General features: G+C 62.1%; 4 protein-coding genes across 5 annotated transcripts; 2 read left to right on the top strand and 2 right to left on the bottom strand.

Moving 5' to 3' along the window:
- Positions 1–713: 713 nt before the first annotated feature.
- On the bottom strand, positions 714–2,950 carry CD14 (CD14 molecule). Its single transcript, XM_003429840.4, has 2 exons — positions 2,800–2,950; positions 714–1,933 (listed from the first exon to the last, which is right to left on the bottom strand). Exons 1-2 carry the CDS (start codon positions 2,800–2,802, stop codon positions 947–949), a joined length of 990 nt encoding a protein of 329 aa, XP_003429888.3. The 5' UTR covers positions 2,803–2,950; the 3' UTR covers positions 714–946.
- Positions 2,951–7,897: 4,947 nt separating this feature from the next.
- TMCO6 (transmembrane and coiled-coil domains 6) lies at positions 7,898–14,441 on the top strand. 2 transcript variants are annotated; one of them, XM_029053439.1, is made up of 12 exons: positions 7,898–8,016; positions 8,828–8,931; positions 10,271–10,386; positions 10,502–10,685; positions 10,959–11,063; positions 11,283–11,368; positions 11,641–11,757; positions 11,862–11,973; positions 12,070–12,256; positions 12,399–12,481; positions 12,960–13,127; positions 13,933–14,441. In XM_029053439.1, exons 1-12 carry the CDS (start codon positions 7,938–7,940, stop codon positions 14,101–14,103), a joined length of 1,512 nt encoding a protein of 503 aa, XP_028909272.1. In that variant the 5' UTR covers positions 7,898–7,937; the 3' UTR covers positions 14,104–14,441. The 2 variants fall into 2 exon arrangements, with proteins under 2 accessions (XP_028909272.1, XP_028909271.1); XM_029053438.1 differs by having other exon boundaries at positions 12,399–12,493.
- A 121-nt stretch (positions 14,442–14,562) lies between these two features.
- On the bottom strand, positions 14,563–17,574 carry NDUFA2 (NADH:ubiquinone oxidoreductase subunit A2). Its single transcript, XM_001512325.4, has 3 exons — positions 17,453–17,574; positions 15,640–15,746; positions 14,563–14,827 (listed from the first exon to the last, which is right to left on the bottom strand). The coding sequence occupies exons 1-3, from the start codon at positions 17,548–17,550 to the stop codon at positions 14,733–14,735; spliced, it is 300 nt and encodes a 99-aa protein (XP_001512375.1). The 5' UTR covers positions 17,551–17,574; the 3' UTR covers positions 14,563–14,732.
- A 191-nt stretch (positions 17,575–17,765) lies between these two features.
- IK (IK cytokine) lies at positions 17,766–27,741 on the top strand (the record flags this gene model as incomplete). Its single annotated transcript, XM_029053335.2, is given in 24 exon segments — positions 17,766–17,961; positions 18,808–18,877; positions 20,808–20,841; positions 20,843–20,901; positions 21,155–21,179; positions 21,181–21,213; positions 21,386–21,555; positions 21,822–21,882; positions 21,884–21,911; positions 21,914–21,936; positions 22,111–22,181; positions 22,315–22,361; positions 22,857–23,129; positions 23,517–23,556; positions 23,727–23,950; positions 23,953–23,963; positions 24,427–24,445; positions 24,794–24,872; positions 25,102–25,182; positions 25,430–25,487; positions 25,988–26,076; positions 26,207–26,315; positions 27,400–27,434; positions 27,523–27,741. Coding segments are annotated over 24 exon segments (1,863 nt in total), but the record flags the coding sequence as incomplete, so codon positions are not given.
- Between the last annotated feature and the right edge of the window lie 45 nt (positions 27,742–27,786).

Below are 27,786 nucleotides of genomic sequence, written 5' to 3'. Positions count from 1 at the left end.
CAGCGGGGCTCCCGGCTCATCCGCCTCGCCCCGGCCTCCGTCCGGTACTTACGGCGGCCCCGTGCCCTCTCACGTCCGTTCGTTCATTCGTATTTATTGAGCGCTTACCGCGTGCAGAGCACTGGGCTAAGCATTGGGGAGAATCCAACGGTAAACAGTCACATTCCCTGCCCACAACGAGCTTACAGTCTAGAAGGGGGCCGGGGGCCGGAGCCTTGGCCTCTCGAGTCTTCCATAACCCCACGTGACCCTTGAGAATGACTGGGGTCAGCCCGCCTCTCCCCCGGGGCGTGGGGGCCCGGGGGATGGAAGAAATAGGGGTGGCGGGGGGTGGGCCCCAATCCGGAGGTGTCATCTCGAGGGATCGGCCCTGCAGCTCCCACCCAGAGAAGCAGCATAGCCTCCTGGATAAGGCAAGGACCTGGGAGGCAGAAAGACCTGGGTTCTAATCCCGGCTCCGCCACTCGTCTGCTGGGTGACCTTGGGCAAGTGACTTTACTTCACTGTGCCTCAATTCCATCATCTGGAAAATGGGGATTGACTGTGAGCCCCATCTGGGACGTGGACTGGGTCCAACTTGACACCTCGTATGTGCTTAGAACAGACCGAGCGCTTAGCAGATACCATTATTTGGGCTGTCACTATTGTTATTAACAGATACCGTACAAAATTTCCTAGCCCCTGGCAGGGCAAGGAGAGAAGGCACATAGGCGCACGACTTCCAGGCTTGACTTTATTAAATGGGGCGGGGGGGAAGGAGAAGAGGCGGCAGGAGGAGGAGGGGCAGCAGACCCCTGCATCGGGAAGGTGCCCGGAGGGATGGGGGTGGGATGGGAGGGTGGAGAGTTTCGGGGTGGGCAGCTGGTCCGGGGGAGAGGGAGAGGGTAGAATCAGTGGGTCGTGGGGGAAGGCGGGGGGCTTCCTCACCCCTCCCTTCCTCTTCAGGCTAATCCCCGGCCGCGGCGAGCAGCGCCCAGGCCGCGGCGCCGGCCAGCAAGCCCAGCGGGTGGGATGCGAAGGGAGAGTTGGGGGCTTCGGCCACAGGCCCGTCCTCCAGCTTCTCCAGCGTCCCGAGATCCGGCTTCTTCCTCGGCCGGTTGTGTTCCAGGTTGAGGGTGCGCAGCGAGGGTGGCCAGATGCAGTCCTCCGTGTCGGCCAGCGCGTTGCGGCTGAGGTCCAGGATCTCCAAGGGCACCCGGGCCCCGGCCAGGGCCGCGCAGAGCGGGTCCGTGGTCGAGAGGCCGGTGTCACGGAGCCCCAGGACCCGCAGCCCCGGGAAGGCCCCGGGACACAGTGCCGCGGCCGTCCCGGCCTCCCCCAGCGCCGGGTTGTCCGACAGGTCCAGGGAGCTCAGGGCGGGGAAGGTGCCGGACGCGGGGCAGGGCAGGCGCTCCAGGCCCGAGCCGGTCACTTTCAGCTCCTGCAGGCCCGCGTCCAGCCAGGGCCACAGCCCCGCCAGCCCGTCCCCCCGGCGCCCTCGGCCCGGCCCCGCAGCCTCCCAGCTCACGTTGCTCAGGCGCAGGGCGGTGAGGGGCGGCCCGTCCACCCCGGGGGCCGGCGGGGGCAGCGGGCCGGTCACCACCAGCTTGTCCAGCTCCAGCTCCTTGAGCCGCGTGTAGCCCAGCACGCGCAGCAGCGCGCCCAGCAGCGCGCCGGGGATGGCGACCTCGCCCAGGGTCAGGCGGCGTATCCGCAGGGCCCTCAGGGTCTCGACCAGCGGCTCCGGGTCCTGGAGGCCTTTCTTCAGGAAGGGGCCCAGGTCACGGCCGCCGGCGCGGAGCTCCACCTCCGAGGCCGTCAGGCACAGGATGGCCTGGTTCCAGGCCGGGTCCGGGCCCGTGAAGTTGCAGGAGCAGCGGTGGGCCTCCTCGTCCAACGAGCAGCCGGTGGCGGGGCGCGGGAGCGTCGTCAACATCAGCAACCAGAGCAGCACCTGGATGCCGGTGGGGGACACGGGGAAGGAGGGGAAGGAGCTGCTTCTTTTCTATTCTTTTCTTCCCTCTTCTCCGGTCCGGTCCACCTCCAGCCCCCCGGCCCTGCCGGGATCCCTCACCCAGCGACCGATGAGAAAGAGGAAAGGATTCTGCCTGTCGCCTCGGACCGCCCCTCCCACCCCCCAGCAACTCTGCCCCGAGCCCCCCGTCTGAGGACCCCCCCGCCCCGCCCCGATCGACGGCTCCATCTGACCCTCCCCTCTCCCAATCCGTCTCGGGGGGTCTCACCCATCAGGCAGGCAATTCTATATATTGAGGCTTACTGTGTGCAGAGCACTTTCCTAAGCACTCAAGGGAGGACAACAGAACGACGAACAGACACGTTCCCTGCCCACGACCCGGTCCGCTCCACGGCTCCGGTTTCCCAGCCCGGTGAGGCCTCAGTTGACCACACCCCTCGGTGCCCGTCGTAATATAATAATAATTGTGGTCTCTGTTAAGCGCCTGCTATGAGCCGGACACCGTTCTAAGCGCTGGGGTAGGTACAAGATAATCCAGATGGATGCAGTCCCCCTCCTACACGGGGCTCACGGTCTTAGTCCCCATTTTGCAGATGAGGTCGCTGAGGCACAGAGCAGTGAAGCGACTTGCCCGAGGCCACACCGCAGACAAGTGGCGGAGCCGGGATCAGGACCCGTGACCTTCCGACTCTCAAGCCCGGGCTCTCTCCACTGGGCCGGTCCCTCCTCCCCGCGTCCGGCCCCACCTGACCGGGTCCTCCACCTTGGCCTTCGATGACCCCCTCCTCCCTCCCGCCCCAGGTCCCGGGAGTGTCCACTCCCGAAGGCCGACGTGCAGCGCTCACCATTGTCTCCCCTGGGTCCACTGGCCTTTCTGACAGAGCGCTGAGCTCCGAACTCTCTTGGCTCGGGTCCCCAACTTCCCTCCCCGAGGCCTCTCCGCGTTTGCGAAATTCTGGCGGATTGTTCCCTTCCTGAACCTGCACCCACCCAATACCCTTCCCCCTGTATCCCCCACCCTCCTCGGCTTTCTGTTCTGCAATCCACGGGAGGGGGGGGGGGTGGAATGGGACGGGGAGGGAGTGGGCTCGGAGAGACCGCTGAAACGCCCAGCCCATCCTGGGGCACGGGATCAGTCGTTCACCGCCTTCCCCGCTCTTGGCCAGGGGTGGGATTCATCTTGGGCGGCCCGGTGGATGAGCTCTCTCTTCCTTGGGCATCAGTTTCGCGGGCTGTGAGATGGGATCCCTAACACCCCCTCCCACCATTAGGATCGAGGTATGGGGAAAGGGCCGGGGGAGCGGCGGGGATTTATCTGGTGGAAGAGAGTGGAGAGAGGAAGGAAGGCCAGGATGAAAAGGGCATTTCCTGTGGTGAGGGAATTAGGGAAATGAAAGCCCTGTGTGTGGATGATCTCCTCTATACCTGATCATTCCTGCTCTCCAAATCCCATCCCCGGCTTTCTTGGACCCAGGCGCTCTCTTCTCCCCTTGCCAGAAGCCTCCTCAGAGACCCTCAGCCGTCCTAAAAACCCACCTCCCACCGGGAGGCCTTCCCCAACTGATCCCCCCCCCCCCCGTTCCGTCCCCTCCCGTGCCCACCCTAATGGGGAAGGGGTCGAGGCGGGAGGTCCCCCCCAAAACCCCCCCGCCTGGCCCCCAAACCCAACCGCACCGGTCAGGAGTCCGCGGTTAGCGAGGGGGAAACTTGGGGAAGGTCAACGGAGCCGCCGTGTCACGGACGGGACAATGAGAACAGTCATCTTCGAGAAAGACGCGTGGGCATCACGGGAACGGGCCGGAATGGAGAAAACATTGCGACACTGAGGGACCCTACAGACTTCCTGAAGAAGGAAACGGCGTCGGGTTCAAATTTGACTACAGGGGCCTCTTCGGAACGGGGGGCCAACCGACCGGCCGCTGGGCCTCTCTTGTGAAAAGCGTTTCGCCCCAGCGAACGGTGGCGGTGTGGTCTGGCGGAGAGTCCACGGGGCTGGGAGTCAGAGGACCCGGGTGCTAATCACGGCTTTGCCATCTGCCTGTTGTGGGATGTTGGGCAAGTCACTTCCCTTCTGTCTCGGTTTCTTCATCTGTAAGATGGACAGAGAACGACTGCTTTTTAAAGATGGACTCTGTTAAGCACGTACTTGGTGCCAAGTACTGCTCTAAGCGCTGGGGTAGATACAAATCCATCAGGTCGAACACAGTCCCCGTTTCCGTGGGGCTCCCCGCCTAAGTAGGTGGGAGAAGAGGTATCGAACCCCCAATTTACGGTGTTTACCCGGCGCTTGGCGCAGAGTAAACGCTTAACGAATACCACTATTATTTTTACTAAGGACTAGGGGTACGCCATCTCTGTTTACTGTCATTTATTCACTTGCGGTTATTATTCCGCACTATTCTCACGCTCATTTAACTATCATTTATTCATTGATTTATGTTGACTGCCTTCTGCCTTGGGTACTTAATAATAATAATAATGGTATTTGTTAAGCGTTTACTATGTGCCAGGCGCTGTTCTAAGCACTGGGGGGAGGATACAAGGTTTTATCAGGTTGACCCAGGTGGGACTCACAGTCTTAATCCCCATTTCACAGATGAGGGAACTGAGGTACAGAGAAGTGAAATGACTTGCCCACAGTTACCCAGCTGACGAGTGGTAGAGCCGGGATTAGAACCCACCACCTCCGACTCCCGAACCTAGGCTCTTTCCACTAAGCCACGCCGCTCCTCGTGGCTTACGGTGTGCGGGGCGTTGTGTAGGGTGTGGACCACCCGACGGATCATCTTCAGTAGGCAGAGCGCTGTACTGAGCACCTTCTGTGCGCAGAGAGCTCCGTACCGAGAACCTCCTGGATACAGAGACCTGTGCTGGGTGTCTATCGTGTGCACAGGACTGTACTGAGTGCTGCCCATCCCCTCTACACAGAGAGCTGTACAAGGTGCCTGGGAACATACAGTGAAAGACACAGACTCTACCCTAATTCATTCATTGGTATTTATTGAGCGCTTACTATGTGCAGAGCACTGTACCAAGCGCTTGGAATGTACAATTCGGCAACAGACAGAGACCATCCCTGCCCACTGACGGGCTCACAGTCTAATCGGGGGAGACGGACCGACAAAAACAAGACAATTTAAACACGATCAAGAGAATCATCGGAATGGACACCTCATTAACAAAAGAAACAGCAAACCTAAGTGGCCAAACATACATTAGAGAAGCAGCGTGGCTCAGTGGAAAGAGCCCGGGCTTTGGAGTCAGAGGTCATGGGTTCGAATCCCAGCTCTGCCACTTGTCGGCTGGGTGACTGTGGGCGAGTCACTTCACTTCTCTGGGCCTCAGTGACCTCATCTGTAAAATGGGGATTAAAACTGTGAGCCCCACGTGGGACAACCTGATTCCCCTGTGTCTACCCCAGCGCTTAGAATAGTAAGCGCTGAACAAATACCAACATTATTATTATTAGAGATAGAATGGGAACCCTTGAAACCACCCATGTATATAGATGTATGTACGATCAAGCGCTTAGTTCAGTGTTCTGCACACAGTAAGTGCTCAATAAATACGACTGAATGCACGTATTTCTTTTCCCCTAGAGTGCTTTGCACACAGTAAGTACTCCATAATAACGTTGGTATTTGTTAAGCGCTCACTATGCGCCGAGCACCGTTCTAAGCGCCGGGGGAGAGCCAGGCTCATCAGGTTGTCCCACGTGAGGCTCACAGTCTGAATCCCCATTTGACAGATGAGGCCACTGAGGCCCAGGGAAGTGAAGTGACTGGCCCACGGTCACCCAGCTGACGAGTGGCAGAGCTGGGATTCGAACAAGTGTTTAACAGATTTGTACATCTGCCCACTTGCCGATTTTTCCATTCCAAGCGCTTAGTACAGTGCCCTGCGCATAGTAAGTGCTCGATAAATACTATTAAATGAATGAATGAACAAATGCCAACATTATTATTATTGTTATCGGGCCATGAGGAGTGGTTTCTGTTGCCAATAGGAGGTCATGAGTTCTAATCCCAGCTCGGCCGCTCGGCCGCCGCGGGGACTTGGGCGAGTCACTTTTCTTCCCTGGGGCTCAGTTTCCTCCTCTGTAAAATGGGCGTGAAGCCCGGGAGCCCCCCGTGGGACAACCTGATGACCCTCTATCCGCCCCAGTGGCTGGCACATAGTAAGCCAAGTGCTTAGTGCTTGCTTAGTGCCAAGCGCTTTAACAGCGTGGCGCAGTGGAAAGAGCCTGGGCTGCGGAGTCAGAGGTCACGGGTTCGACTCTCCGCTCCGCCACTTGTCAGCTGGGTGACTGTGGGCGAGTCACTTCACTTCTCTGGGCCTCAGTTCCCTCATCTGTAAAATGGGGATTACGACCGTGAGCCCCACGTGGGACAACCTGATTCCCCTGTGTCTACCCTAGTGCTTAGAACAGTGCTCTGCACATAGTAAGCGCTTAACAAATACCAACATTATTATTATTAGCTGTGTGACTGTGGGCGAGTCACTTCACTTCTCTGGGCCTCAGTTCCCTCATCTGTAAAATGGGGACTAACCGCGAGCCTCACGTGGGACATCCTGATGCCCCTGTATCTCCCCCGGCGCTTAGAACAGGGCTCTGCACATAGTGAGCGCTTAACGAATACCAACACTGTGATTTACCGATTTGTCCATTCCAAGCGCTTAGTCCAGCGCTCTGCACATAGTGAGCGCTCAATGAATGCTATCGAATGGATTGGATGAATGAAAGGGGGACGGAGAGGGGGAGGCCCAGGTGGGCCTGGGGCCCTTCGTCGGGAGTGGCCCCGGCGCTCAGTACAGCGCCCGGCGCGTGCGCGGCGCCGAAGAAATGCATCATCATAATGTTGGTATTTGTTAAGCGCTTCCTATGTGCAGAGCACTGTTCTAAGCGCTGGGAGAGATACAGGGTCATCAGGTCTTAGTACAGTGCTCTGCACATAGTAAGCGCTCAATAAATACTATTGAATGAATGAAAGGTCGTCCCACGTGAGGCTCCCAGTTCACCCCCATTTTACAGACGAGGTCACTGCGGCCCAGAGAAGTGAAATGACTTGCCCCCAGTCGGCTGACAAGCGGCAGAGCCGGGATTCGAACTCATGACCTCTGACTTCCAACACTGAGAAGCAGCAGCGGAAAGAGCCTGGGCTTGGGAGGCGGAGCTCATGAGTTCGACTCCCAGCTCTGCCACCTGTCAGCTGTGTTATGTTGGTATTTGTTAAGCGCTTACTATGTGCCGAGCACTGTTCTAAGCGCTGGGGTAGACACGGGGGAATCAGGTTGTCCCACGTGGGGCTCACAGTCTTAATCCCCATTTTACAGATGAGGGAACTGAGGCACCGAGAAGTGAAGTGACTTGCCCAAAGTCACACAGCTGGCAAGTGGCAGAGCTGGGATTTGAACTCATGAGCCCTGACTCCAAAGCCCGTGCTCTTTCCACTGAGCCACGCTGCTTCTCCGCTGCTGTGTGACTGTGGGCGAGTCACTTCACTTCTCTGGGCCTCAGTGACCTCATCTGGAAAACGGGGATTAACTGGGAGCCTCCCGGGGGACCACCCGATGCCCCTGGATCTCCCCCAGCGCTTAGAACAGTGCTCTACCAACATGGTGATTATTATTCTCTGAGGCTGACTCTTATGGGCCGGACGGCGGGGGAGGAGGAGGTCCGGTAAAAGGCGCCGCGCACATAGTCAGCGCTTAGCCAATGCCACCATTATTATTAGAGGGCAGGTCCGGGGCCCCGCCCGCTTGAATCCGGTTGAGTCCGGTTGAGTCCGGCTGAGTCCGGCTGAGTCCGGCCCTGCTGGTCCCGCGTCCTCCGGCGCCCCCTGCCGGCCCCACTCACTATCGCCCGCCGCCGCCGCCATCTTCTTTCCCCGCCCCCCCCCCATCCTCCTCCTCCTTTTCTCCTCCTCCTTTTTTCTCCTCCTCCTCCTCCTCCTCCTCCCGTTTGTCGTCCGTCCCCGCCGCCATGTGGAGCCGCCGCGCCGGTCGCCTGGGGCCGCGCGGGGCGGAGGAGCTGCGGGGCCGCCGGCGGGAGCGGGAGGCCGGTGCGGGGCCCGGGGAGGCCTGTCGGGGGTCCGAGCGGGCCGGGCCCGGGGGGTGGGCGCGAGGGCGGCCCCCGCCGCTCTTCTGTCCCCTCACGGGACCCCTTGGCGGGGCCCGGCCTGAGCGTCCCCTCCCTCCCGGAGCCCCCCTCGGCCTCCGCCTCGGCCTGACCAGCCTCCCTCCCAGAATCCTCCTCGGCCCTGCCCTATGGCGGGGGGCGGCCCAGGCCTTCAGCCTGACCATCCCCTCCCTCCCAGTGACCCCCAGGGCCCTGCCCTATGGCGGGGGGCGGCCCGGGCCTTCAGCCTGACCATCCCCTCCCTCCCAGTGACCCCCAGGGCCCTGCCCTAGGGTGGGGGGCGGCCCGGGCTCAGCCTGACCATCCCCTCCCTCCCGGTGACCCCCCCGACCTTGCCCAATGGTGGGGGACGGCCCGGGCTCAGCCTGACCAGCCTCCCTCTCGGTGCCCCCCCTCAACCCTGCCCCCGGGATGGGGGGGCGGCCCGGGCTCAGCCTGACCCGTCCCCTCTCTCCCAATGCCCCTCATGGCCCTGCCCCGGGGTGGGGGGCGGCCCGGGTTCAGCCTGGCCCGTCCTCTCCCCCCCCCCCCCAGTGATCCCCACGGCCCTGCCTTATGGTGGGGGGCGGCCCGGGGTTCGGCCTGGCCCGTCCCCTCCCTCCCAGAGCCCTCCTGGGCCCTGCCCCGTGGTGGGGGGCGGCCCACGGTTCGGCCTGACCCGTCCCCTCCCTCTCGGTGCCCCCCTCGGCCCTGCCCCGTGAGCCCGGCCTGACCCACGCCCTCTTCTCCCGCAGCGCTCCGCAAGGTGCGACGGCAGCAGCAGCTGGTCAGCAAGAGGCTCCTGCGGGAGGATGCGCCGGGCGCGGCCGCCCCTCCGGAGCCCCTGGAGAGCCAGGAGGTGAGGGCGAGGGCCTCGCACGGTCCGAGGGCCAGGGACAAGGTTGGAGAGGCCCGGTCGGGGGGAGCACGCGGCTGGAACCCGGGCCCGGGAGGGAGTCCCGGGGACCCGGGTTCTGATCCCGGCTACGCCGCCGGTCTGCTGGGTGACCCTGGGCGAGTCGGTTCACCTCTCTGGGCCTCAGTGACCTCATCTGGAAAATGGGGATTCGGACCGTGAGCCCCAGGTGGGACCCGGGCCGTGGCCAACCTCATTAACTCGTATCTCCTCCAGCGCCTAGTAAAAGTCTAATAGTTCCAGAATTATTATTACTGTTACAAGTTTATGCTGCGACAGTGGAGTGTTTAGGCTCTTAGGAAGCACAGTAACTTTATCCACCCCCACAGAACCCAGGGCCCTGGATTCTCCTCTCCCAATGCTCTTCCCGATCCACTTCGCCCCGCCTGGCTCTCTTCTCCTTCAGTAGCTCAGGAGACCTTGGGTGATTAAACCCTCCATCTTCCACATCACTCTCCCACCCCTTAAAAAAAAAAAAAAAAATCATATTTAAGGGCTTACTATGTAACAAGCAGTGTACTAAGCGCCGGGGTAGATGCAGGTTTCTCAGTTTGGACACCGGGCCTGCCCCACTCTGGGGCTCACAGTCTAGGAGGGCGTAGGATTTAAATCCCCATTTTACAGATGAGGTAACTGAGGTGCAGAGGAGTTAAGGTCCCACGGGAGGCCCGGGGCAGAGCTGGAATTGGAAGCCAGGCTCACTAACTCCCAGCCCCGTGCTCTTGCCGGTAGGCCACGAGGCTTCCCCCTGAGACTGTGAACCCTGTGTGGGACAGGAGGGAGAGTGGGTGTGTTATCCCCGTTTTACAGATGAGGGAACCGAGGCCCAGAGAGGGTGACCAGTCTCAAGTCGGGGGCAGAGCCGAGACTAGAACTAGGATCTCCTTGGTCCCACTAGGCCCTGGTCTCCCCCATTAGATGGTCAGCTCTCGGAGAGCAGGGATTGCTTCCCTTCTCACTATCGTGAGCTTTCCCAGTCGATCAACGGTATTTATCGAGCCCTTACCGTGTGCAGAGCGCTGTGCTGAGTGCTTGGGAGAGTACGATAGAACGGAATTGGTAGGCGTCGTTCCCTGCCCACCACAAGCTTACAGTCTGCAGAGTGGGAGGCAGACATTAATATCGATAAATAAGTGATGGTTATGGACATGAGTGGCGCGGGGCCGAGCGAGGGATGGGGAGCGAATCCAAGCCCAAAGGCGACGCAGAAGGGGGTGGGCGAAGAAATGAGGGTCTCTGACCCCAGTTTGGCTTCAGATCCACCTCTGACCTTCTCCACCAGATGCAGCGGCTGCTCCGCGCTGCCCAGCGGGGAACGGGGGAGAAGGAGAAGGAGGCGGCCCTGGGCAGCCTGCGCCGGGGCCTGCAGCACCCCCAGTCGCAGCGGACGTTCATCCGGTCAGCCCGGGCTCCCCGGGGGCAGGGATGCCGGGAGGCGGCGGGTGGTGACGGGAGGGGAGAGGGCGGAAGGGGCCGGGGCCCGGTGGTCTTGACGCCCGCCCGGGGCCCGCAGGATGGAGGGCGGCATCCGCGCCCTCGTCGGGCTCCTGACCAGCAGCCGGGCGGGGCTGCGGCTGGAGGCGGCTCGCTGCCTGCACGAGCTGTCGCACGCCGACGACCCGGCCGTGGCCGAGGCCTGCCTGCCTTCCACCTCCTACCTCCTCACCTACCTCTCGGGGCACAGCGCCGACTTCGTCGTAAGAGCCCCCAGCCTCCTCTCCCCCCACTCCCCGCGGGCGGCCCCGGGATCCCTTCAGTCCGGGCCAGCCGGGGAGGCGACGGTTTCCCCGGGCACAGGTCGGACGGGGCCCAGGTCCCCCGTCCTGAGCTGTTGGCTTAGGGCGGGGTCAGTCCCGGCTCGGGGTCCGGACTTGGGCGGAGACGCCGGCCCCTCTGCCGGGCGGTGGCGGCGGGGGAGGGCCTCCTGGGCGCAGGAGGGCCCCTCCCCAGCCCCGGCATCCTCGTGGCAGGAGTTGTGCCTGTACACCCTGGGCAACCTGGCGGTGGACAGTGAGGCCGTGAGGAAGCAGCTTCTGCCCCAGGGGGTCATCTCGGCCATGGCCGCCTGCGTCCAGGTGAGCGGCAGGTCCTTCCCGCCCGTCTCCCGATCGATCGACGGCATCCATCGAGCGCCGCGTGCGGGGCGCCGGGCCGAGCGCTCGGGTTTTGACCTCAGTAGGCGCCGCGTAACGGCCGGGCCCGGATCCTCCCGGTCCCGGGCTGCTGCCCTCCGTCGGCGCGGGACGGGGGTCAGCCCGGGCCCCCCGGCCGAGCCCCGTGCCGTCCCTTTCCAGTCTCCCCACCCGGCCGTGCTGGAAGCCCTCGGCTACGCCCTGTCTCAGCTCCTGCAGGCCAAGGAGGCTTCGGATCAGATTATCCCGTAAGCGGACTCCGTGGCCGGGGGATTCTCTGACCGGCGGGAGGTCCGGGCCGATAAAGTCGCCCCGGGGAAGCTTACGGCCCGAACCCCTCCCGGTTCCGGCTCCTCCGCCCGGGCTGGGGTCCGCGGGTGGGCCCGGTGGCCGGCCATCTCCCCTCGCGGCGGAGGGGCGTCCGAGGGCGTTTCCTGGTACCGGCCCTTCTCCTGCAGCCTGGTCACCTCCCGGCCTCTGGCGCCCGGGCTCTGGCTGACCGTGCCCCTCCCACCGGCAGCCGCGTCCTGGCCTCCCCGCTTCTCCGGCACGTGCTGAGGCTGCTGCGGCCCACCCCGGAATGGGGGCCCGGCGTCGCCGTGGAGTTCGCCTGGTGTCTCCACTACATCGTCTGCAGGTAACGGGCGGGGCGGGCGCACCCGGGCCTCGCCTGCGGCGTCGGCCCGTCCCCGGGTCCGGGGTGGGGTGTGACGGCTCCCCGTCCTACGCCCCCTCTCCCAGCCAGGTGGACAACCCGCTGCTCATCTCCCGGGGAGCGCTGTCCGCCCTGGCGGAGCTGCTGCCGGAGCTGGCCGGGGCCGTCTCGGAGGCCCCGGACACGGGTCTCGAGCTGGTAAGCGGACGGGTCCCGGCCCGCGCGGAGCTCCCCCCCCCACCGGTCCCTGCCCGCTCGGCGTGCCCGCCCCCGCTAACCCCCCGGTCCTCGCAGCTGGCCTGCCCCGTGCTGCGGAGCCTCGGTAACCTGCTGGCCGAGGAGTCGGCCCCGGCGGCGCCGGGTTGGGAGCGGCTCAGAGACGAGAGGATCTTGGTGGCCGTCTTCGTCCTCGTGCGGGCCTTTCTCCGGTGCCGGCCCGGCCTGGTTCCCGAGTGCCTCTGGCTGCTCAACAACCTCACCGGTACCGGCCCGGGGCAGACGTCGGGCGGGGCGGGGCCCCGGGGCGGACGTCGGCCCCCGCGGGCGGGGAAGGCGTCGCCTGCTCCCGCTTGGGCAGGTGGGCGGTATCCGCTAAGCGGGGCTCGGGCCTGGTCGCTTTCCAGCGGACGACCCCGCCCTCTGCACCGCCCTGCTCACCCTGGACCTGATCGCTCCCCTCTTGCAGCTCCTGCCCTCCTCTCAGGAGGTGAGCGTGCTGGTGAGTAGCGGTACCCGACGGGCGCTCCTTACGGGCCGAGCCCCGGCCCACGGTCGAAGTAGGAAGACAGATGTCCGATCCCTGTTTCATCCACACGGGCCTCACCTTCTCAGGAGGGAGGGCGGGTTTTTAATCTTTTACAGATGAAACTGAGGCTCAGAGAAGTCGGGTCACACGGGTCGCAAGGCAGACAGGCGTCGGGGCCGGGACGAGAACCCGGGTGTCCCGACTTGCGGCCCCGCGCTCTTTCCATCAGGGCGCACCGCTTCTCGGGGGGATAACACAGGGACTTCCCTCCGGGGCCGGGCAGCCGATCGGGTGCGCCCGGAGGGTTTCGCGGAGGGCGTCTTCGGGGACTGGCGCGGCCCGGCGAGATGGGGGTTGGAGATCCCGGCGGACTCGCGGGGGGCTTCTGGGGGCCCCCGCCCCAGGGTGACCTCCACCGTCCGCACCGGTCCGTCCCTAGGCGCTCACCGTCTTATGCAACGTGGCCGAGAAGGGGCCTCTCTACTGCCAGAGGCTGTGGCCCGGGCCAACGCTCCCCTCCCTGCTGGCCACCCTGGCCCTCTCGGACCCGGAAGTGGTCGGTCAGAGCCTGGAACTGCTGCAGCTGCTCTTCCTGCACTGGCCCGAGGTAAGCGCCGCTCAGGGGGCCTGGGGGGGGGGGGGGGTCACATCCGGGGCCACCCCCACCTTCCCCGAACTTGAAACCCTCCCGCGGTTGTGGTATTGAAGGACCCTACTGTCGTCGTCATTATCGTACCAAGCGCCGGGGCGGATGGAAGGTCATCAGGTCCCACGTGGGGCTCACGGTCTGAGTAGGCGGGAGAACGGGAATGGACCCCCCCCCCCCCCCATTTTGCAGAAGAGGGAACTGAGGCGCAGAGAAATGAAGGGACCCACCCGAGCAGCTAAGTGGCGGAGCTGGGATGAGAACCCGGGTCCTCTGACTTGCGGGCCCCGGGCTCTTTCCGCTCGGCCGCCCCGCTTCCCACCGCGACCACCCGGGAGTCACCACAGACGAGGCGTCCGGGTGGCTTTAATGGGGCCCCCCCACCCCTCGCGTGGCGGAGTGCTTAGAGCAGGGAGTCAGAAAGTCACGGGTTCTAATCCCGGCTCCCCCACGTGTCTGCTGTGTGACCTCGGGCATGTCACTTGGCTTCTCTGTGTCCGTTACCTCATCTGTAGAACGGGGAATGAGACTGGGAGCCCCACGTGAGACAGGGAGTGTGTCCAACCCAGTTTGCCGGTATCTGCCCCAACGCTTAGCCCAGTGCCTGCCACAAGATAAGCCCTTAAATACCGCTGTTAGTATCGAGCGTTGCCGTGCTCTGCCCAGCCTTTCGCTTCAGCATCCCCCGTCCGGGTCCACCCCCGTGCTCGGCACAGAGCCGGGCACGTAGGAGGCGCTCAACGTTATCATTACCCTCCGCGAACAGGCGGCGCACGACTTCCTGCAGCAGTCGGGCCTACGGGCCCTGGAGCAGCACGAGGGCCACACGGAGCTACGGGACCGGGTGCGAGCGCTCAAGGAGACAGCTCTGCGCGGGAGCCGGCCCCCTCCAACCTCCTGCGACCCCACGCCCCCGCCTCCCCTCCCCGCTCTCTAGGAACCGGCCCTCTCCCCCCTTGGAGGGAGAAGGATCGGAACTCCCCTCAGCGGGGTACGTGAGTTGGCGAGAAATGGAGAGACAAGGTCCCATCCTTCCTCCTCCTCTTGCAGACCTCAGTCGGACGGGGATTTGACGGTAATCAATCACATGATCCCCTGGTCTGGGATCACGACTGTCCCTCCTTCTGCACAGAACTGTATATTTTTTTGTCCCCCCAGTAAACTGGCTCTGGCCACCGCACCGATAGATGGGCTCGGCGGTCAGAAGGTCACGGGTTCTACTCCCGGCTCTGCCGCTTGTCGGCTGGGTGACTTTGGGCAGGGCACTTCACTTCTCTGGGCCTCGATTCCCTCATCTGTAAAATGGGGATGAAGACTGTCAGGCCCCAGGTGGGCCAACCTGATTGTCTTGTATCTACCCCGGCGCTCAGAACAGTGCGTGGTACATAGTAAGCGCTCAGTAAATAAATACCATTATTATTATTACAGTGCCCGGAACAGAGTAAGCGCTTGGTAGTGTCATTATTAAGGCAACCGAGTCACGGTACAACATCGCACAACTTTATACTACGGGTCAGGGGGTGCGGGGCGGGTTCATGTCGGTCGGTCCGACGGAGCTCTTAGTCCTCAGGCTTTGCTGCTGCTCAACACGTTCTCCACCGCTTTGGCCACCTGGTCCGCACTGAAGTTATTCAGGGAGACGCTCTTCTCCTCACCAAAGGCTAAGGGAGAGGCAGAGAAAGGCGGTTAGAAGGGCTTCGACAGCATTCCTCTATTTCTCAACACCATTGCTATTTCTCGTTCCTCTATTTCTGGCCTCCCCGCAGCCGGAGCCTCCCTTTCCATCATGGAGTAGGCCCGGTTCTTGGGGTGAGGGCGGGGGGGGGGGGGGGGGCGCGGTCCGGATGAGAGCGGGCGAGCCGAGGGGGGCAGGGACGGGGCGTTCAACAGAGTCCGGAGCTGCAGCAGCCCATCCGGGGCATCCAGTGGCCAACCCGGCCCTCAGCGGGGGGAGCCCCGGTGTAAATGGGCGCAATCGAGCGGCTAGGAGCAGTTCGGAGCGATCGGGCAAGCGGCCTAGAGATGTCGAGTGACTTGCCCAAGGTCACGCAGCGGGACTGGCTTCCCTCCCCACCCCCTTTGGGTACTGGTTAAACGCTTACTCTGGGCCCGGCACCGTTCTAAGCGCCGGGGATAGATAGGAGGTAATCCGGTCGGACACGGTCCGTGTCCCACGAGGGGCTCGCCGTCGTGATCCCATTTTACAGGCGAGGGAACTGAGGCACAGCGGCGTGAAGCGACTAGCCCATACCCAGCAGACCGGGGGCGGACCTGAGACCACCGCCCAGGTCCTTCTGACTCCCAGGGCCGTGGCCCCCCATCCCCTAGGCTACGCCGCTCGCTACCCTGACTGCCTCTCCGGTTTCCACCAGGTCACGCGGGCTCTCTCGGCGGGGGGCGGAAAGGCGCTCAGTATAGTCGCTCCCTGTCCCGGAGCAGCAACGGGGAGGCCGTTGGCCGCCGGGGCGCTCACCGTAGCGGGCCCAGAGCTTCGGCTGCACTGCGGAACACTCCCGGATGAGGACAGGGAAGGTGGGGTTGGCCTTCTTCAGCGCCACGTAGTGCTTCTCGATGAAGTCTCTGCGGGTGGACACGGCATGAGAAAAGACAAGAAACGTTCCCACCCCGGGAGCGTCCTCGACCCCCCGCGGCCATCCCCGGCCCTGCGAGGTCTCCCCTATCTCTAGTCTGAGCTCGTCGTGGGCGGGGGGGTATCTACCAACTCTGTTGCGTTGGCTCTCCCAAGCGCTTATTACAGTGCTCTGCGCGCAGTAAGCGCTCAGTAAATACGAATGAATACCGCTGAGTGACTCTTGTCGCTTCTTCCGGCTGAGGTGATCCTCTAGATTGGAAGCTCACCGTGGGCAGGGAAGGTGTCTGTGTTGCCTTGGACATCTCCCAAGTGCTTAGTGGAGTACCCCGCACACGGTAAGCGCCCGCTAAGTACCATCCATCTCATTTCTTCCAGCTACGACGCGGACTCTCCCAAGTGCTTAGTCCAGCGCTCTGCGCACAGAAAGCGTTCGATAAATACCATCTCTGCTAGCTGTGAGCCTCTCAACGTTGGTATTTGTTAAGCGCTTACTATGTGCAGAGCACCGTTCTAAGCGCTGGACCCTAAGCTCATCGTCATCATCATCGTTACAGTATCTGTGAAGTGCTAAGTGCAGAGCACTGTACTAAGCGCTGGGGTAGATACAAGGTCATCGGGTTGTCCCACGCGGGGCTCACGGTCTCAATCCCCATTTTACACAGGAGGCCCAGAACAGTGGAGTGACTGGCCCAAGGCCACACAGCAAACGCTCATTCTAGTGGATTGATCGAGCGCTTACTATGTGCACTGGACTAAGCGCTTGGAATGGACAATCGGGCAACAGCTAGAGACCGTCCCTGCCCAACAACGGGCGCACGGTCTAGAAGGGGGACACAGCAAGATGATGATAATAATAATAATAACAATGTTGATATTTGTTAAGCAATTACTATGGGCAGAGCACTGTTCTAAGCGCTGGGGCAGACACAGGGGAATCAGGTTGTCCCACGTGGGGTTCACGGTCTCAATCCCCATTTTACAGATGAGGGAACTGAGGCACCGAGAAGTTCCGTGACTTGCCCCAAGTCACCCAGCTGACAGTAATAACGTGGGTATTTGTTAAGCGCTCACTCTGGGCCGAGCACCGTTCTAAGCGCTGGGGGAGCTACAGGGTCATCAGGTTGTCCCACGTGAGGCTCACAGTTAATCCCCATTTTACAGATGAGGGAACTGAGGCACAGAGAAGTGAAGTGCCTTGCCCACGGTCCCACAGCCGACAAGGGGCCGAGCCGGGATTCGAACCCATGACCTCTGACTCCCAAGCCCGGGCTCTTTCCACGGAGCCACGCTGCTTCTCTAAGATAAGCGGGCATCGATACCGTCAAAAATAGATAAAAAGAATCATAAGGGACCGACACATCATCAATAAAATAGAAGAATTAATATGTAGAAACACGAGGGGGGGAGGGGGGGAGGAGAGAGGAGGGGCAGAAGGCAAGGGAGGGCTCAGCCCGGGAAGGCCCCCTGGAGGAGGTGACCTAGTAATAATAATGTTGGTATTCGTTAGGCGCTTACTCTGTGCAGAGCACTGTTCTAAGCGCTGGGGGAGATCCAAGGTGGTCCCCCGTGGGGCTCCCGGGCTTCACCCCCATTTGCCGGAGGAGGTCACCGAGGCCCAGAGAAGCGAAGCGACCCGCCCAAAGTCACCCCGCGGAGTGGGGATTCGAACCCACGACCCGTACCTCCGCCCTACCGGACCCCTCGGCTCTCTGCCGAGCGCTGGCACAGGTGGATGCGCAGCTCCCGCAGGGCCGGGCCCAGCCGGGCCTTGGCCCCCAGCGCCGCCGCCATCTTCCCCTCCTCCCCCTTCCCGTCCCCTCCGCCCCGCCCCACCAATCGCCGAGCGGGGCGCCCCGGCACGGCCAATCGCCGCGCCTCGCTCCTGAGCCCCGCCCCCCTGCCCTCTCCCCATTGGCTCCCCGCGGCGGCCGGCCGGGACCGGCCAATCAGCGGCGAGACGGCCGGGGAGGGGGGGCGGGGCCGGACGCGAGCGCGCGGAGGCGGGGAGGGCGGGCGGCCGCCGCGGGGCATTGTGGGTGGCTCCCTGTAGGTGTCCGGGCGCGGGGCATTGTGGGTGGCCTCCATTAGCCGTCCGGGCGCGGGGCATTGTGGTGGCTCCTCTAGCCGTCGGGCGCGGGGCATTGTGGGCGGCTCCCTGCAGCCGGCCGAGCGAGGGGCAGCAAAGATTGCCGGAGCGAGACAGTGAGTGGGGGCAATTGGGGGGGTCCCGGCTGGGCTCGGGGGCCTGGGGGGCTTGGTGTGTCTGCTTGTCCTGCCCGGCGCTGCGTGTCTTGGGGTGTCCTGGGTGTTGTTGCTGTGTCCTAGGTGTGTTGCTGATCCTGCCTGTGTTGCTGTGTCCTCTGTGTGTTGGGGTGTCCTGGATGTGCCGCTGTGCCTTGTGTGTGTTGGGGTGCCCTGGGTGTGATTTGGGGGTCCTGGATGTCTTGGTGGGTCCTGGGTGTGCTTGAGTGCCCTAGGTGTGTTTGAGTGTCCTGGGTTGTGTTGCTGGTCCTGTGTGTGATTGGGGTGTCCTGGGTGTGTTGCTGTGCCGTGTGTGGGTTGGGGCGCCTGGGTAACGTTGCTGTGTCCTAGGTGTGTTGGGGTGTCCCGGGTGTGTTGGGGTGCCCTGGGTGCGATTTGGGTGTCCTGGATGTGCTGCAGTGTCCTAGGTGTGCTTGGGTGTCCTGGATGTCTTGGTGTGTGCTTGAGTGTCCTAGGTGTGTTTGGGTGTCCTGGGTGTGTTGCTGTGTCCTGTGTGTGTTGGGGTGACCTAGGTGTGTTTGGGTGTCCTGAGTGTGTTGCTGTGCCTTGTGTGTGTTGGGGTGTCCTGGGTGTGTTGTTGTGTCCTCGGTGTGTTGGGGCGTCCTGGGTGTGTTTGGTTGTATCCTGGCTGTGTGGTGGTTCCTGGGTGTGTCGGGTGTGCCCTGGTGTGCCCTGGGGGTGTTGGTGGGTCTTTCTGTGTTTCTGGGTGGGGGAAGCGGATGAGGGGGGACGGGAGGTGGGGGTCTCAGCTGGTCGTCACAGGGGCCTCTTCGTCTTCTCTCGTAGATGAGCCGTTCTCCAACCCTCTGGCCCCGGATGGCCACGAGGTGGGACGGATCCCCACTCCTTTCCACCAGTGAGTGAAAGGGTTCCTCGCCTGCTTTCTCTCCCCTCGGGGACCGCAGTGGGGGAGGCTGGAGAACTCCGGGGCCGGGGATGGTGGAGACAAGAGGACCCTGTGTATCACTCGTTTGATCCAACTAGGTGTTTTTTTTTTGATGGCACTCGTTAAGCGCTTACTATGTGCCAGGCACTCTGTTGAGCTTCTGGGGTAATATTTAATAGTTACGACGATATTCGTTAAGCGCCCACCGTTCTAAGAGCAGGGGATCGACACAAGGTGTCCTTTCCGGTTGGACCCAGTCCCGGTCCCAGATGAGGCTCACAGTCCTGATCCCCATTTACAAAATGACGGTGACTCGAGGCCCAGAGAAGTGAAGTGACTGGCCCAGAGGTCACACGGCAGACAAGTGGCGGAGCCGGGATTAGAACCCATGACCTTTTGACTCCCGGGCCCTATCCACTGCGCCATTTACAGGAGACAAAGGTAGTTACAAGTTTAGTGTATTTATTGAGCGCTTACTGTGTACAGAAGCACTCTGCTGAGCACTGGGGAGAGGACAGTATAACAATAAACAGGCCCCGGCCCCGGCCCCCGTCCAGAATGAGCCTACAGTCGGGTTGGGACCCATGTCAGTCGGGTTGGGACCCATGTCAGTAGGGTTGGACACTGTCCCTGACCCACATGGGGCTCCCAGTCTTAATTCCATTTTCCAGATGAGGTAACGAGGTTACAGAGAAGTGAAGTGACTTGTCCAAGGCCGCAGCAGACAAGTGGCGGAGCCGGGATTAGAACCAGGTCCTCCTGACTCCCAGTTCCCGCTAGGCAGGCTGCGTCCCAATTTTAATACTGTCTGGCAACTGCCTAGCCTAGCGAGATTGTAGGTTTCTTTCAAGAAAGGGTCTCCTTCCTCTTTCTGCCAAAGGAAGGCAGTTGTGGGAACCAGCAGGAATCTTTGGCAGCAACTGATTTAATATTTCTTTGCGCAACGACTAATTATTATTATTATTATTATTGTTATTATTCAGTTCCTCTCTTGAACCCTAGACAGCAGGGCCATGAAAAAGACAAGAACACTTCTTGTGTCTGAAATTTAAGAGATTGCACAGTAAAACAGGATGGTTTAATTTGCCGCATACTTGCAGAAACTAGGATCACAGTCTCTGGGAGACACAGATCCATACAGGCACTTGCTTAGAGTGTCAAGTCCTGGTGGGCAGGTATTGAAGTATCATTTCTCTCTCTCTCTGTTACTTCCTCAGAGCTTAGTACAGTGCGTTACACCTAATGAATGCTCAGAACATCATATTACTCCTATTCCTAGGTTCTGGGGTTGGGGGGGAAAGGGGTGAGAAAATGTCGGTTTTTTAGGAAGCTGGGTGCCTCAGTAAATCTTGTTACTGCCACAAGCGTAAACAGGTACAGAACACATAGGCGCTGCCTTTAAAGTAACTGTTTAAAACCTTTTTAATGAGGAGAAATCTGATCCTCATCCCCTAATTTTCACCGTCTCCGTCGTCACGAGCGGTATTTATTGCGTGCTTGACCTGCGCAGAGCACGTACTAGCGCTTGGAGTAGGAATACAGCAGAGTTGGTAGACGTGTCCCCCAGCCAGAATGAGCTCAAAGTCCAGAGGGGGAGACAGACGTAAGTAATTTATAACGTATACCGAATGGGTGTTGAATTTATAGAAGTTGTACGGTGACTTGTATAATTCAGTGATTTCCAGTAGTTTATCTGCAGTGTAATGTATCGGGTTTGGGGAAAACCAGGGCAGAATTTTCAGCTCTCACATTGTCCCCCTGGGAGATCTGAGGGGTTTGGCAACTGCCTGTAAGAGGAGAAAATGCCAGAAGGACTGGGGACAAACAAGATCGGAGCCACAGTCGCCCCATCCAAAGCCCGGCCAACCCAAGCCCTTTGACGGTCCACCCTCTCCTGCAGTTCGAAGCTGACAAATGAAGACTTCCGGAAGCTTCTTGATGACTCCCCGGGCCACTCCCACGTCGGCACACCCCTTCAAATCTCGCCACCATGAGTACGTAACTGGAGGGCGGCTTTCCCCGTCCGCTCCCCCCCCCCCCCCCCGGCCTTCTTCCCCTTCCCTCCCACCGCGACCCCACGTCAGTTTCGAATTGCAGGGTAGGAGGGTGACGGCTCCCCCCTCCGACGTCCGCTTCCGTCCCCCGTCCGGCCCCAGGCCCGCCTCCGTCCCGCTTCGTTGAACCGGGGGTCCGGTCTCCGGGCCTGGCCCCCGCTGACCAGGTAACACGTGGGCTTCCGTTTGCCAGGATGCCCCGGGAGTATAATGAAGATTGAAGATCCAGCCGCCCGCCGGAGGAAGGAAGAAAAGGTGACGGGCAGAGGCGGTAGCCGGGGCGGGGTGGCCAGATGTGGGGGAGAAGATACCCTGGCAGAGGGCAGGGCCCAGCAGAGTTGTAGGAGCTGAGATGGTCTTACGGAGAGCCTGGGACAGGCCCGGGCCTGGGGCCGTGGCGGCTCACGCCCCGGCCCCCCTTCACAGTTACTACGCCAAGCTGCGGCAACAGGAAATGGAGCGGGAGCGGGAGCTGGCGGAGAAGTACCGAGACCGGGCCAAGGAGCGGCGGGACGGGGTGAACAAGGACTACGAGGAGACGGAACTGATCAGCACCACTGCCAACTACCGGGCCGTGGGCCCCACCGCCGAGGCGTGAGTGCCGCTACCCGCCTGGTCGGGATGGGGGAGCCCCGGGCCCCCGGCGTGCTGATGGCGATGGGCCGGGGACCCCCGGGAGGGACTGGGGGTGGCCGCCTTCCCGGTTCCCAGCTCTCCCCGCTCCTTCCCTGACTCTCCCTCAGTGACCCAGCACACACCATCCACTCGCCTCACGATGGACCACTCTCGCCTGCCCCCACCCCTCTCTCTCTCGAGGTTCCCCGTGACCCAGCCCCACCGGGGATCCTTTTCCCTCCCAGGGACAAATCGGCCGCGGAGAAGAGACGGCAGTTGATTCAGGAGTCCAAGTTCTTGGGTGGTGGACATGGAGCACACCCATTTGGTGAAAGGTTGGATTTTGCCCTCCTCCAGAAGGTAGGAGCCCCGGGGGAGCGGGAGAGGGGGTCCACCTGCCTTCTTAGCACCCTCTGGGAGAGGAGCTTAGTACAGCGCTCTGCACGCGATAAGCGCTCCGTGAAGGTGATTGAGTGATTGAGCCGGAGGCCAAGGGGGTCAGCGGCTTCGCCACGACGACCTTGTCCCCGTCAGGTGCGCGCGGAGATCGCCAGCAAGGAGAAGGAGGAAGAAGAATTGATGGAGAAGCCCCAGAAGGAAACCAAGTGAGTACACGAGGTGCCGATCCTTCTGCCGGTTGGGTGGCGGGAACTGAGGCGGGCGGCTTGGGCTCACGACCTCCTCCTCCCTCCCTCCCTCCCTCCCTCCCTCCCTCCCTCCCTCTCTCCGGCTGTCCAGGAAAGATGAAGATCCGGAGAACAAAATTGAGTTTAAGACACGGCTGGGTAAGGACTGGGCGGCAGGGCTGTTGGGGGCGGGAGGGAACCGGGGGGGCTCCCGGCCAGGATGTGGGGGGCCGGAGGGGGGCAGAGAGAGATACTCTTGGGCCCCGCAAATTGGCAGGGGGTGGGCTGTACTGGGGAAAGCAGGTCTCTGCCCCAGTTCTCTCCCCATCCTGGGATGGGAAAAAGCTGCAGCTTGGGACATTGTGAGGGAGGTAACGGGCAGGTGGCTACTGGGCCTCCGGCCTCAAGAAATCACATTTCACATGATTCCCTCCTTAGTGATAATGACGATATTTGTTTAGCGCCGACTATGTGCCAAGCACGATGCTAAGCGCTGGGGTAGATAAAGATCATCAGAGGGGAAACGTCCCTGTCTTATATGGGGCTCACAGTCTTCCCTCCCCTTTCCTTCTCCCCCTCCCCGACCTCTCCCTCTTCTCCCCCGCCTCACGACATCTCCCCCTCTCCCCATCCATCCCGGGGTCTCCCCGCCAGGCCGCAACGTCTACCGCATGCTGTTCAAGAACAAGGCGTACGAGCGGAACGAGCTGTTCCTGCCCGGCCGGATGGCCTACGTGGTGGACCTGGACGACGAGTACGCGGACACGGACATCCCCACCACGCTCATCCGCAGCAAGGCCGACTGCCCCACCCTGGAGGCGCAGACCACGCTGACCACCAACGACATCGTCATCAGCAAGCTCACCCAGATCCTCTCGTACCTGCGGCAGGGCACCCGCAACAAGAAGCTGAAGAAGAAGGACAAAGGTGTCTGGGGAGGGCGGCATTTGGGGGCGGGGAGGGACACCGGCGGGCCAGGGATTCGTCTGGGTTCAGCCGGGACGTCCCCGGGTCCGGGTGGGGGATCTGGAGGCGAACCGGTCCTCACCCCGGGGCCGGCCGGGCGCGGGGTGGAGGCCCGGGTGGCCAGCGGGCCGATTCAGGCCGTGCTCCTTCGCATGAGGGGGGATTGGGCGGACAGATTCTGTCACTCAGTCACTCATTCGATCGTATTTATTGAGCGCTTACCGTGTGCGAAGCATTGTACGAAGCGCTTGGGAGAGTATGATATAAAAAGACACGTTTCCTGACCTCATGCTGACCCTCCTTCAATCTGCCTCTCTCTCCCTCTCCCCTTCCCCCCCGGTGTCACAGGGAAGCTGGATGAGAAGAAGCCCCCTGAGGCAGACATGAAGTAGGTACCTGGCCGCGCCTCTCCCCTCAGCCCCCGCCCCCCCCCCAGGGGACTGTGGGACCCCAGTGTCCCCGCGGGGGTCACGGGAAGTCTCACCGGAGGGGAGGAGGAGACGCCTCCCTGGCTTGACCGCTCATCGCCCCGGTCTGTCCGCCCTGCCCCGCCTCCAGTATCTTCGAGGACATCGGCGATTACGTGCCCTCCGCCACCAAGGCCCCGCGGGAGAAGGAGCGGGAGAGATACCGCGAGCGGGAGCGGGACCGAGAAAGGGAGCGGGACCGCGACCGCGAACGGGAGAGGGAGCGGGACCGCGACCGTGAACGGGACCGGGAGAGGGAGCGGGACCGAGAGAGGGAGGAGGAGAAGAAGAGACACAGCTACTTTGAGAAGCCCAAAGTGACGATGAGGTGAACGTGTTGGGGAACTGACCCTTTTTGGCCGGCGGGAGGGGACCGGGGCGGGGGAGAGGGGTTTTGTGTTGGGGTGAGAGTAGCCTAGTGGTCCCAGATGAAAACCCCCTCCAGCTCCGGCCTAAAATGAGCCAAACATGACGCTCCCTTCCGTTGGCCAGGCCCAGTTAGACCCGTTATGACTTTTAGAGGGAGGGGTAGGGGGACCGAGCACTGGGTCAGCAGCTCCTTGGGAGTGGGGGGGGAACGGCCGACAACTGCCGTCCACGCGCCGGGGGCGAAGACTCCGTCGCGGCAGTGGGGAATTACCTGATGGAAGGAGGATGGGCCAGCGTTAGGGCTCAGGCCCGAGCTCGGGTCCGCTCGTCACGGGAGGGCTGGGGAGCGCGGCGGGGAGGGCAGGACGAAGCGGCCAGGGCGGCAGCGGGCCCGGCCCTGACCCGTCTCTCCGTTTCCCCAGCCCGTCGACACTGATAAAGGTGAGTGAGTCCGGCCCGGCGGCGGAGGCGGCTTGGTGAGCTCGACGGGATCGGAGGCCGCTCTGGCTCTGCCGGTCACTGCCCTCCGGCGGGCCCCGGGCCCCGGGGCAGACCGGGCAGGCGGGGGGGACCGCTGGGACGGCAGTCAGAGGCCTGGTTTCACAGTTAGCCCAGGGGGCTTGCCTTTCCTGGGGCTGTCTCCCCCACCCACAGGCCCTTCAGTTGGGAACCTCGGGCTGGGCCGGGGGGCCTCCCGGCATCACTGTGTCCGTCGTCCAGGGGTGGGGGCAGGGGGGCCCCGGGCCCCGGGCCTCCCGAGAGGGAGGCCAAAGTGTCCGGCGCTTGCAGGCCCCGCGTCCGCTAAGGAGCTGATCAAGTCCATTAATGAAAAGTTTGCCGGAGCCGCCGGTTGGGAGGGGACAGAATCATATCCTTTTATGCTGGAAACAGACTCCACAGCGGGAGGGAAGTGGAGAGTATGGGCGGAGGGGATTGCGCGGCCGAAATCGGGAAGGGAGGCCTGTCCCCACAACCCTGAGGTCTGGGATGGCTTCACCCTGTGTACGGAGGTTTGGTGGGGACGGAGCCGTCTCTCTCGGGCCCCAATCCCCTTCTCGGATCATCTGGCTGGTGGTGTTTTCTTTAACGGGCCGCACTCTGAAGAAACAAGAAGACAAGAAGCAGCTGGGAGATTTCTTCGGCATGTCCAACAGTTACGCCGAGTGCTACCCGGCGACGTGAGAGTCCAGAGGGAACGGCGGGGAGGGGGGAGAGCAGGGAAGGGGCTGTCTGCACACGCGTGTGCGTGTGTACATGTATACACGTATATGCGTGCCCTGCTGTGGAATCGGGGCGTGGGAAGTGGACGGGGGTGGGGATAACCCTCCCGGTCCCTGGGTGCCGGCAGTGGGAGGGGGTCCCGGAAATGGGGTGCTGAGAGGCTGAGCCAGGCAGGCGCTCCCGACCCTCCCGAACTCTCTCCAGGATGGATGACATGGCCGTGGACAGTGACGAGGAGGTGGACTACAGCAAGATGGACCAGGTCTGGACCCGGGGAGGCCGGGGATAGCTCGGCTCCTCTCCGCTCACTGTGGCGAGGCCCCGGCCCGTGGGGGCCCCTCGGCTCTCGGCTCCCCGTGGCCGCTCCGAGGGGCGGGGAGGGAGCCGGGCGGCGGGGGCGGGCGTGGCGGCTGCCACCCTCAGCGGCCCGCCCGACCGTGGAACCTCCCCCGAGGACCGGGAGGTGCCGGCGAGAGGGCGGGGGACTGGGTTTCGCAGACTGTTGCAGCCCCAGATCGCCCAGGATCCCGGAGCCACATTTCAGGGGGCTCGGGAATTCCCCTGCCACTCTCCAGCGGAGGCACAGCGGAGACGGGGAGCCTCCAAGGGCGCGGGTGTTGAGCCCCTGCGGGCTCCCCTTGGGCTGAACGGGGTCACCGGCTGGTGCCATCCCGTGGGAGGAAGGGAAGGTGGAGGGTCGGGGCCGTCCCGGCGCCCGGCCAGATGTGCTTGCTGATGTTCTCCTCCCGTCTCCTGCGGCAGGGCAATAAGAAGGGCCCACTGGGGCGCTGGGACTTCGACACCCAGGAAGAGTACAGCGAATACATGAATAACAAGGAGGCCCTACCCAAGTGAGTCTCTCATCGCCGCGGGCACCCCCAACCGGGGCGCGAGGAGGGGCACCGTCAGGGGAGTTGCTCCTGAGGGCGGGGGTCCCCCCCGCCCCACCCTCCCCCACCTCCTCCTCTCCCCTTCCTCCAGGGCCGCCTTTCAGTACGGTATCAAGATGTCCGAGGGGCGGAAGACGCGACGGTTCAAGGAGACCAACGACAAGGCAGAGCTGGACCGCCAGTGGAAGAAAATCAGTGCGGTGAGTTTGGGGGCTCCTGCCCGCCCCCGTTGTGGGGGAGGCGGGTGGGCTCCGGCCCCCTGCGGGGAGGCGGCGGGGGTTGGGTGGGCTTCGTGCAGCGGGGTCAAGGCCGGCACCGGGACGGAAGGGTCGGGGGGAGTTTGGGGAAGTACTTAGCGGGAAAGTAGTTTGGGGAGGGGGGTTCCCCGCCTCGGTGAGAGGGGTGGGGCAGAACGCCCCCTTCTCTGGCGTCCCCCGTTGGGCTCGGGCCTGCGAGACAATTGCTTGTTCTTCTCCCCTCACCTCCGATGGTATTTACTGAGCACCGACTATCCCGAGCACTTCACTGGGTGCTCGAGGGAGCCCCCCAGAAGCAAAAATCCGTCAGTGGCGTGTATTGAGCCCTTTCTGTGGGCCGAGCACCGTACTAAGGATTTGGCAGAGTACAGGACGATAGAGTCGGTAGACACAGTTCCTGCCCGCAAGGAGCTTACGGTCTAGGGGGAAGGGAAAAGACAGAGTTGTGGCCCTCGATGGGCTCACAGTTTGATGGGGGAGCGAGTTGAACGATGTTACTTGTATCTGCGGACTTAACCTGTTGTAGGTGTGGAGATTGATGACAACTTCTTCCTCCTGTTAGAATGTCAGCTCCTCGAGGGCAGGGACCGTCTCTTATGCTACACGTTCCCAAGCTCCTTAACCAGGGCGCACGCAAATACTCCTGAAACGGCGATAACCTTTAGAGAAGCAGCGTGGCCTAGTGGGTAGAGTACGGGTCTGGGAGTCAGGATCTGCGTTCTGATCCCGGCTCCGCCGCTTGTCCGCTGTGCGACCTCGGGCAAGTCACTTTGCTTCTCTCTGCCTCGGTTCCCTCATCTGGAAAATGGGGATTAAGGCTCTGAGCCCCGTGCGGGACGGGGACGTGTCGAACCCGGTTATCTTGAATCTACCTCAGCGCTTAGTACCGAACGTGGCACATAGTAAGCGCTTAAATATACTGTACTCGGCGCTCTGCACACAGTAAGTGCTCGATAAATGCGATAGAATGAATGAATGAAATATCACAATTATTGATATTAATGACACGCCGCTCATTCCTCCACAGATCATCGAGAAAAGGAAGAAGATGGAGGCCGATGGGTGAGCGGGCGGAAGCTTTTGCCTGTGGCGGTGAGGGGGGTTTCTCAGCGTTCTGCCCCAGGGCTGACTCGGGTCTCCTCTCTTGCAGGGTTGAAGTGAAGAGACCAAAATACTAGCGTGGAGCCCTGCCCCAGCCTGAAAACCTTCCCCGATGGATGGGGGGGGTGGGGTGGGGGAGAGAATGTGTGCAATCACCCCAAGTGTTTTCCCTTGTGCTGTACCCCGAGCGGCTCACGGTGTAAATAAGTAAGAGACGGCATTAGAGTCCGGTAACCGTTTAGTTCTATTAAAACTCCAGTTTGCCGCCTTGGTCTGGAAATGCTTGCCCCCCCGGGGCTCTGAACGGAGGATT

This window comes from Ornithorhynchus anatinus, chromosome X2 (genome assembly GCF_004115215.2).
Source record: "Ornithorhynchus anatinus isolate Pmale09 chromosome X2, mOrnAna1.pri.v4, whole genome shotgun sequence".
Lineage (NCBI taxonomy): Eukaryota > Metazoa > Chordata > Mammalia > Monotremata > Ornithorhynchidae > Ornithorhynchus > Ornithorhynchus anatinus.
This window is presented reverse-complemented; position numbering and strand designations above follow the sequence as displayed.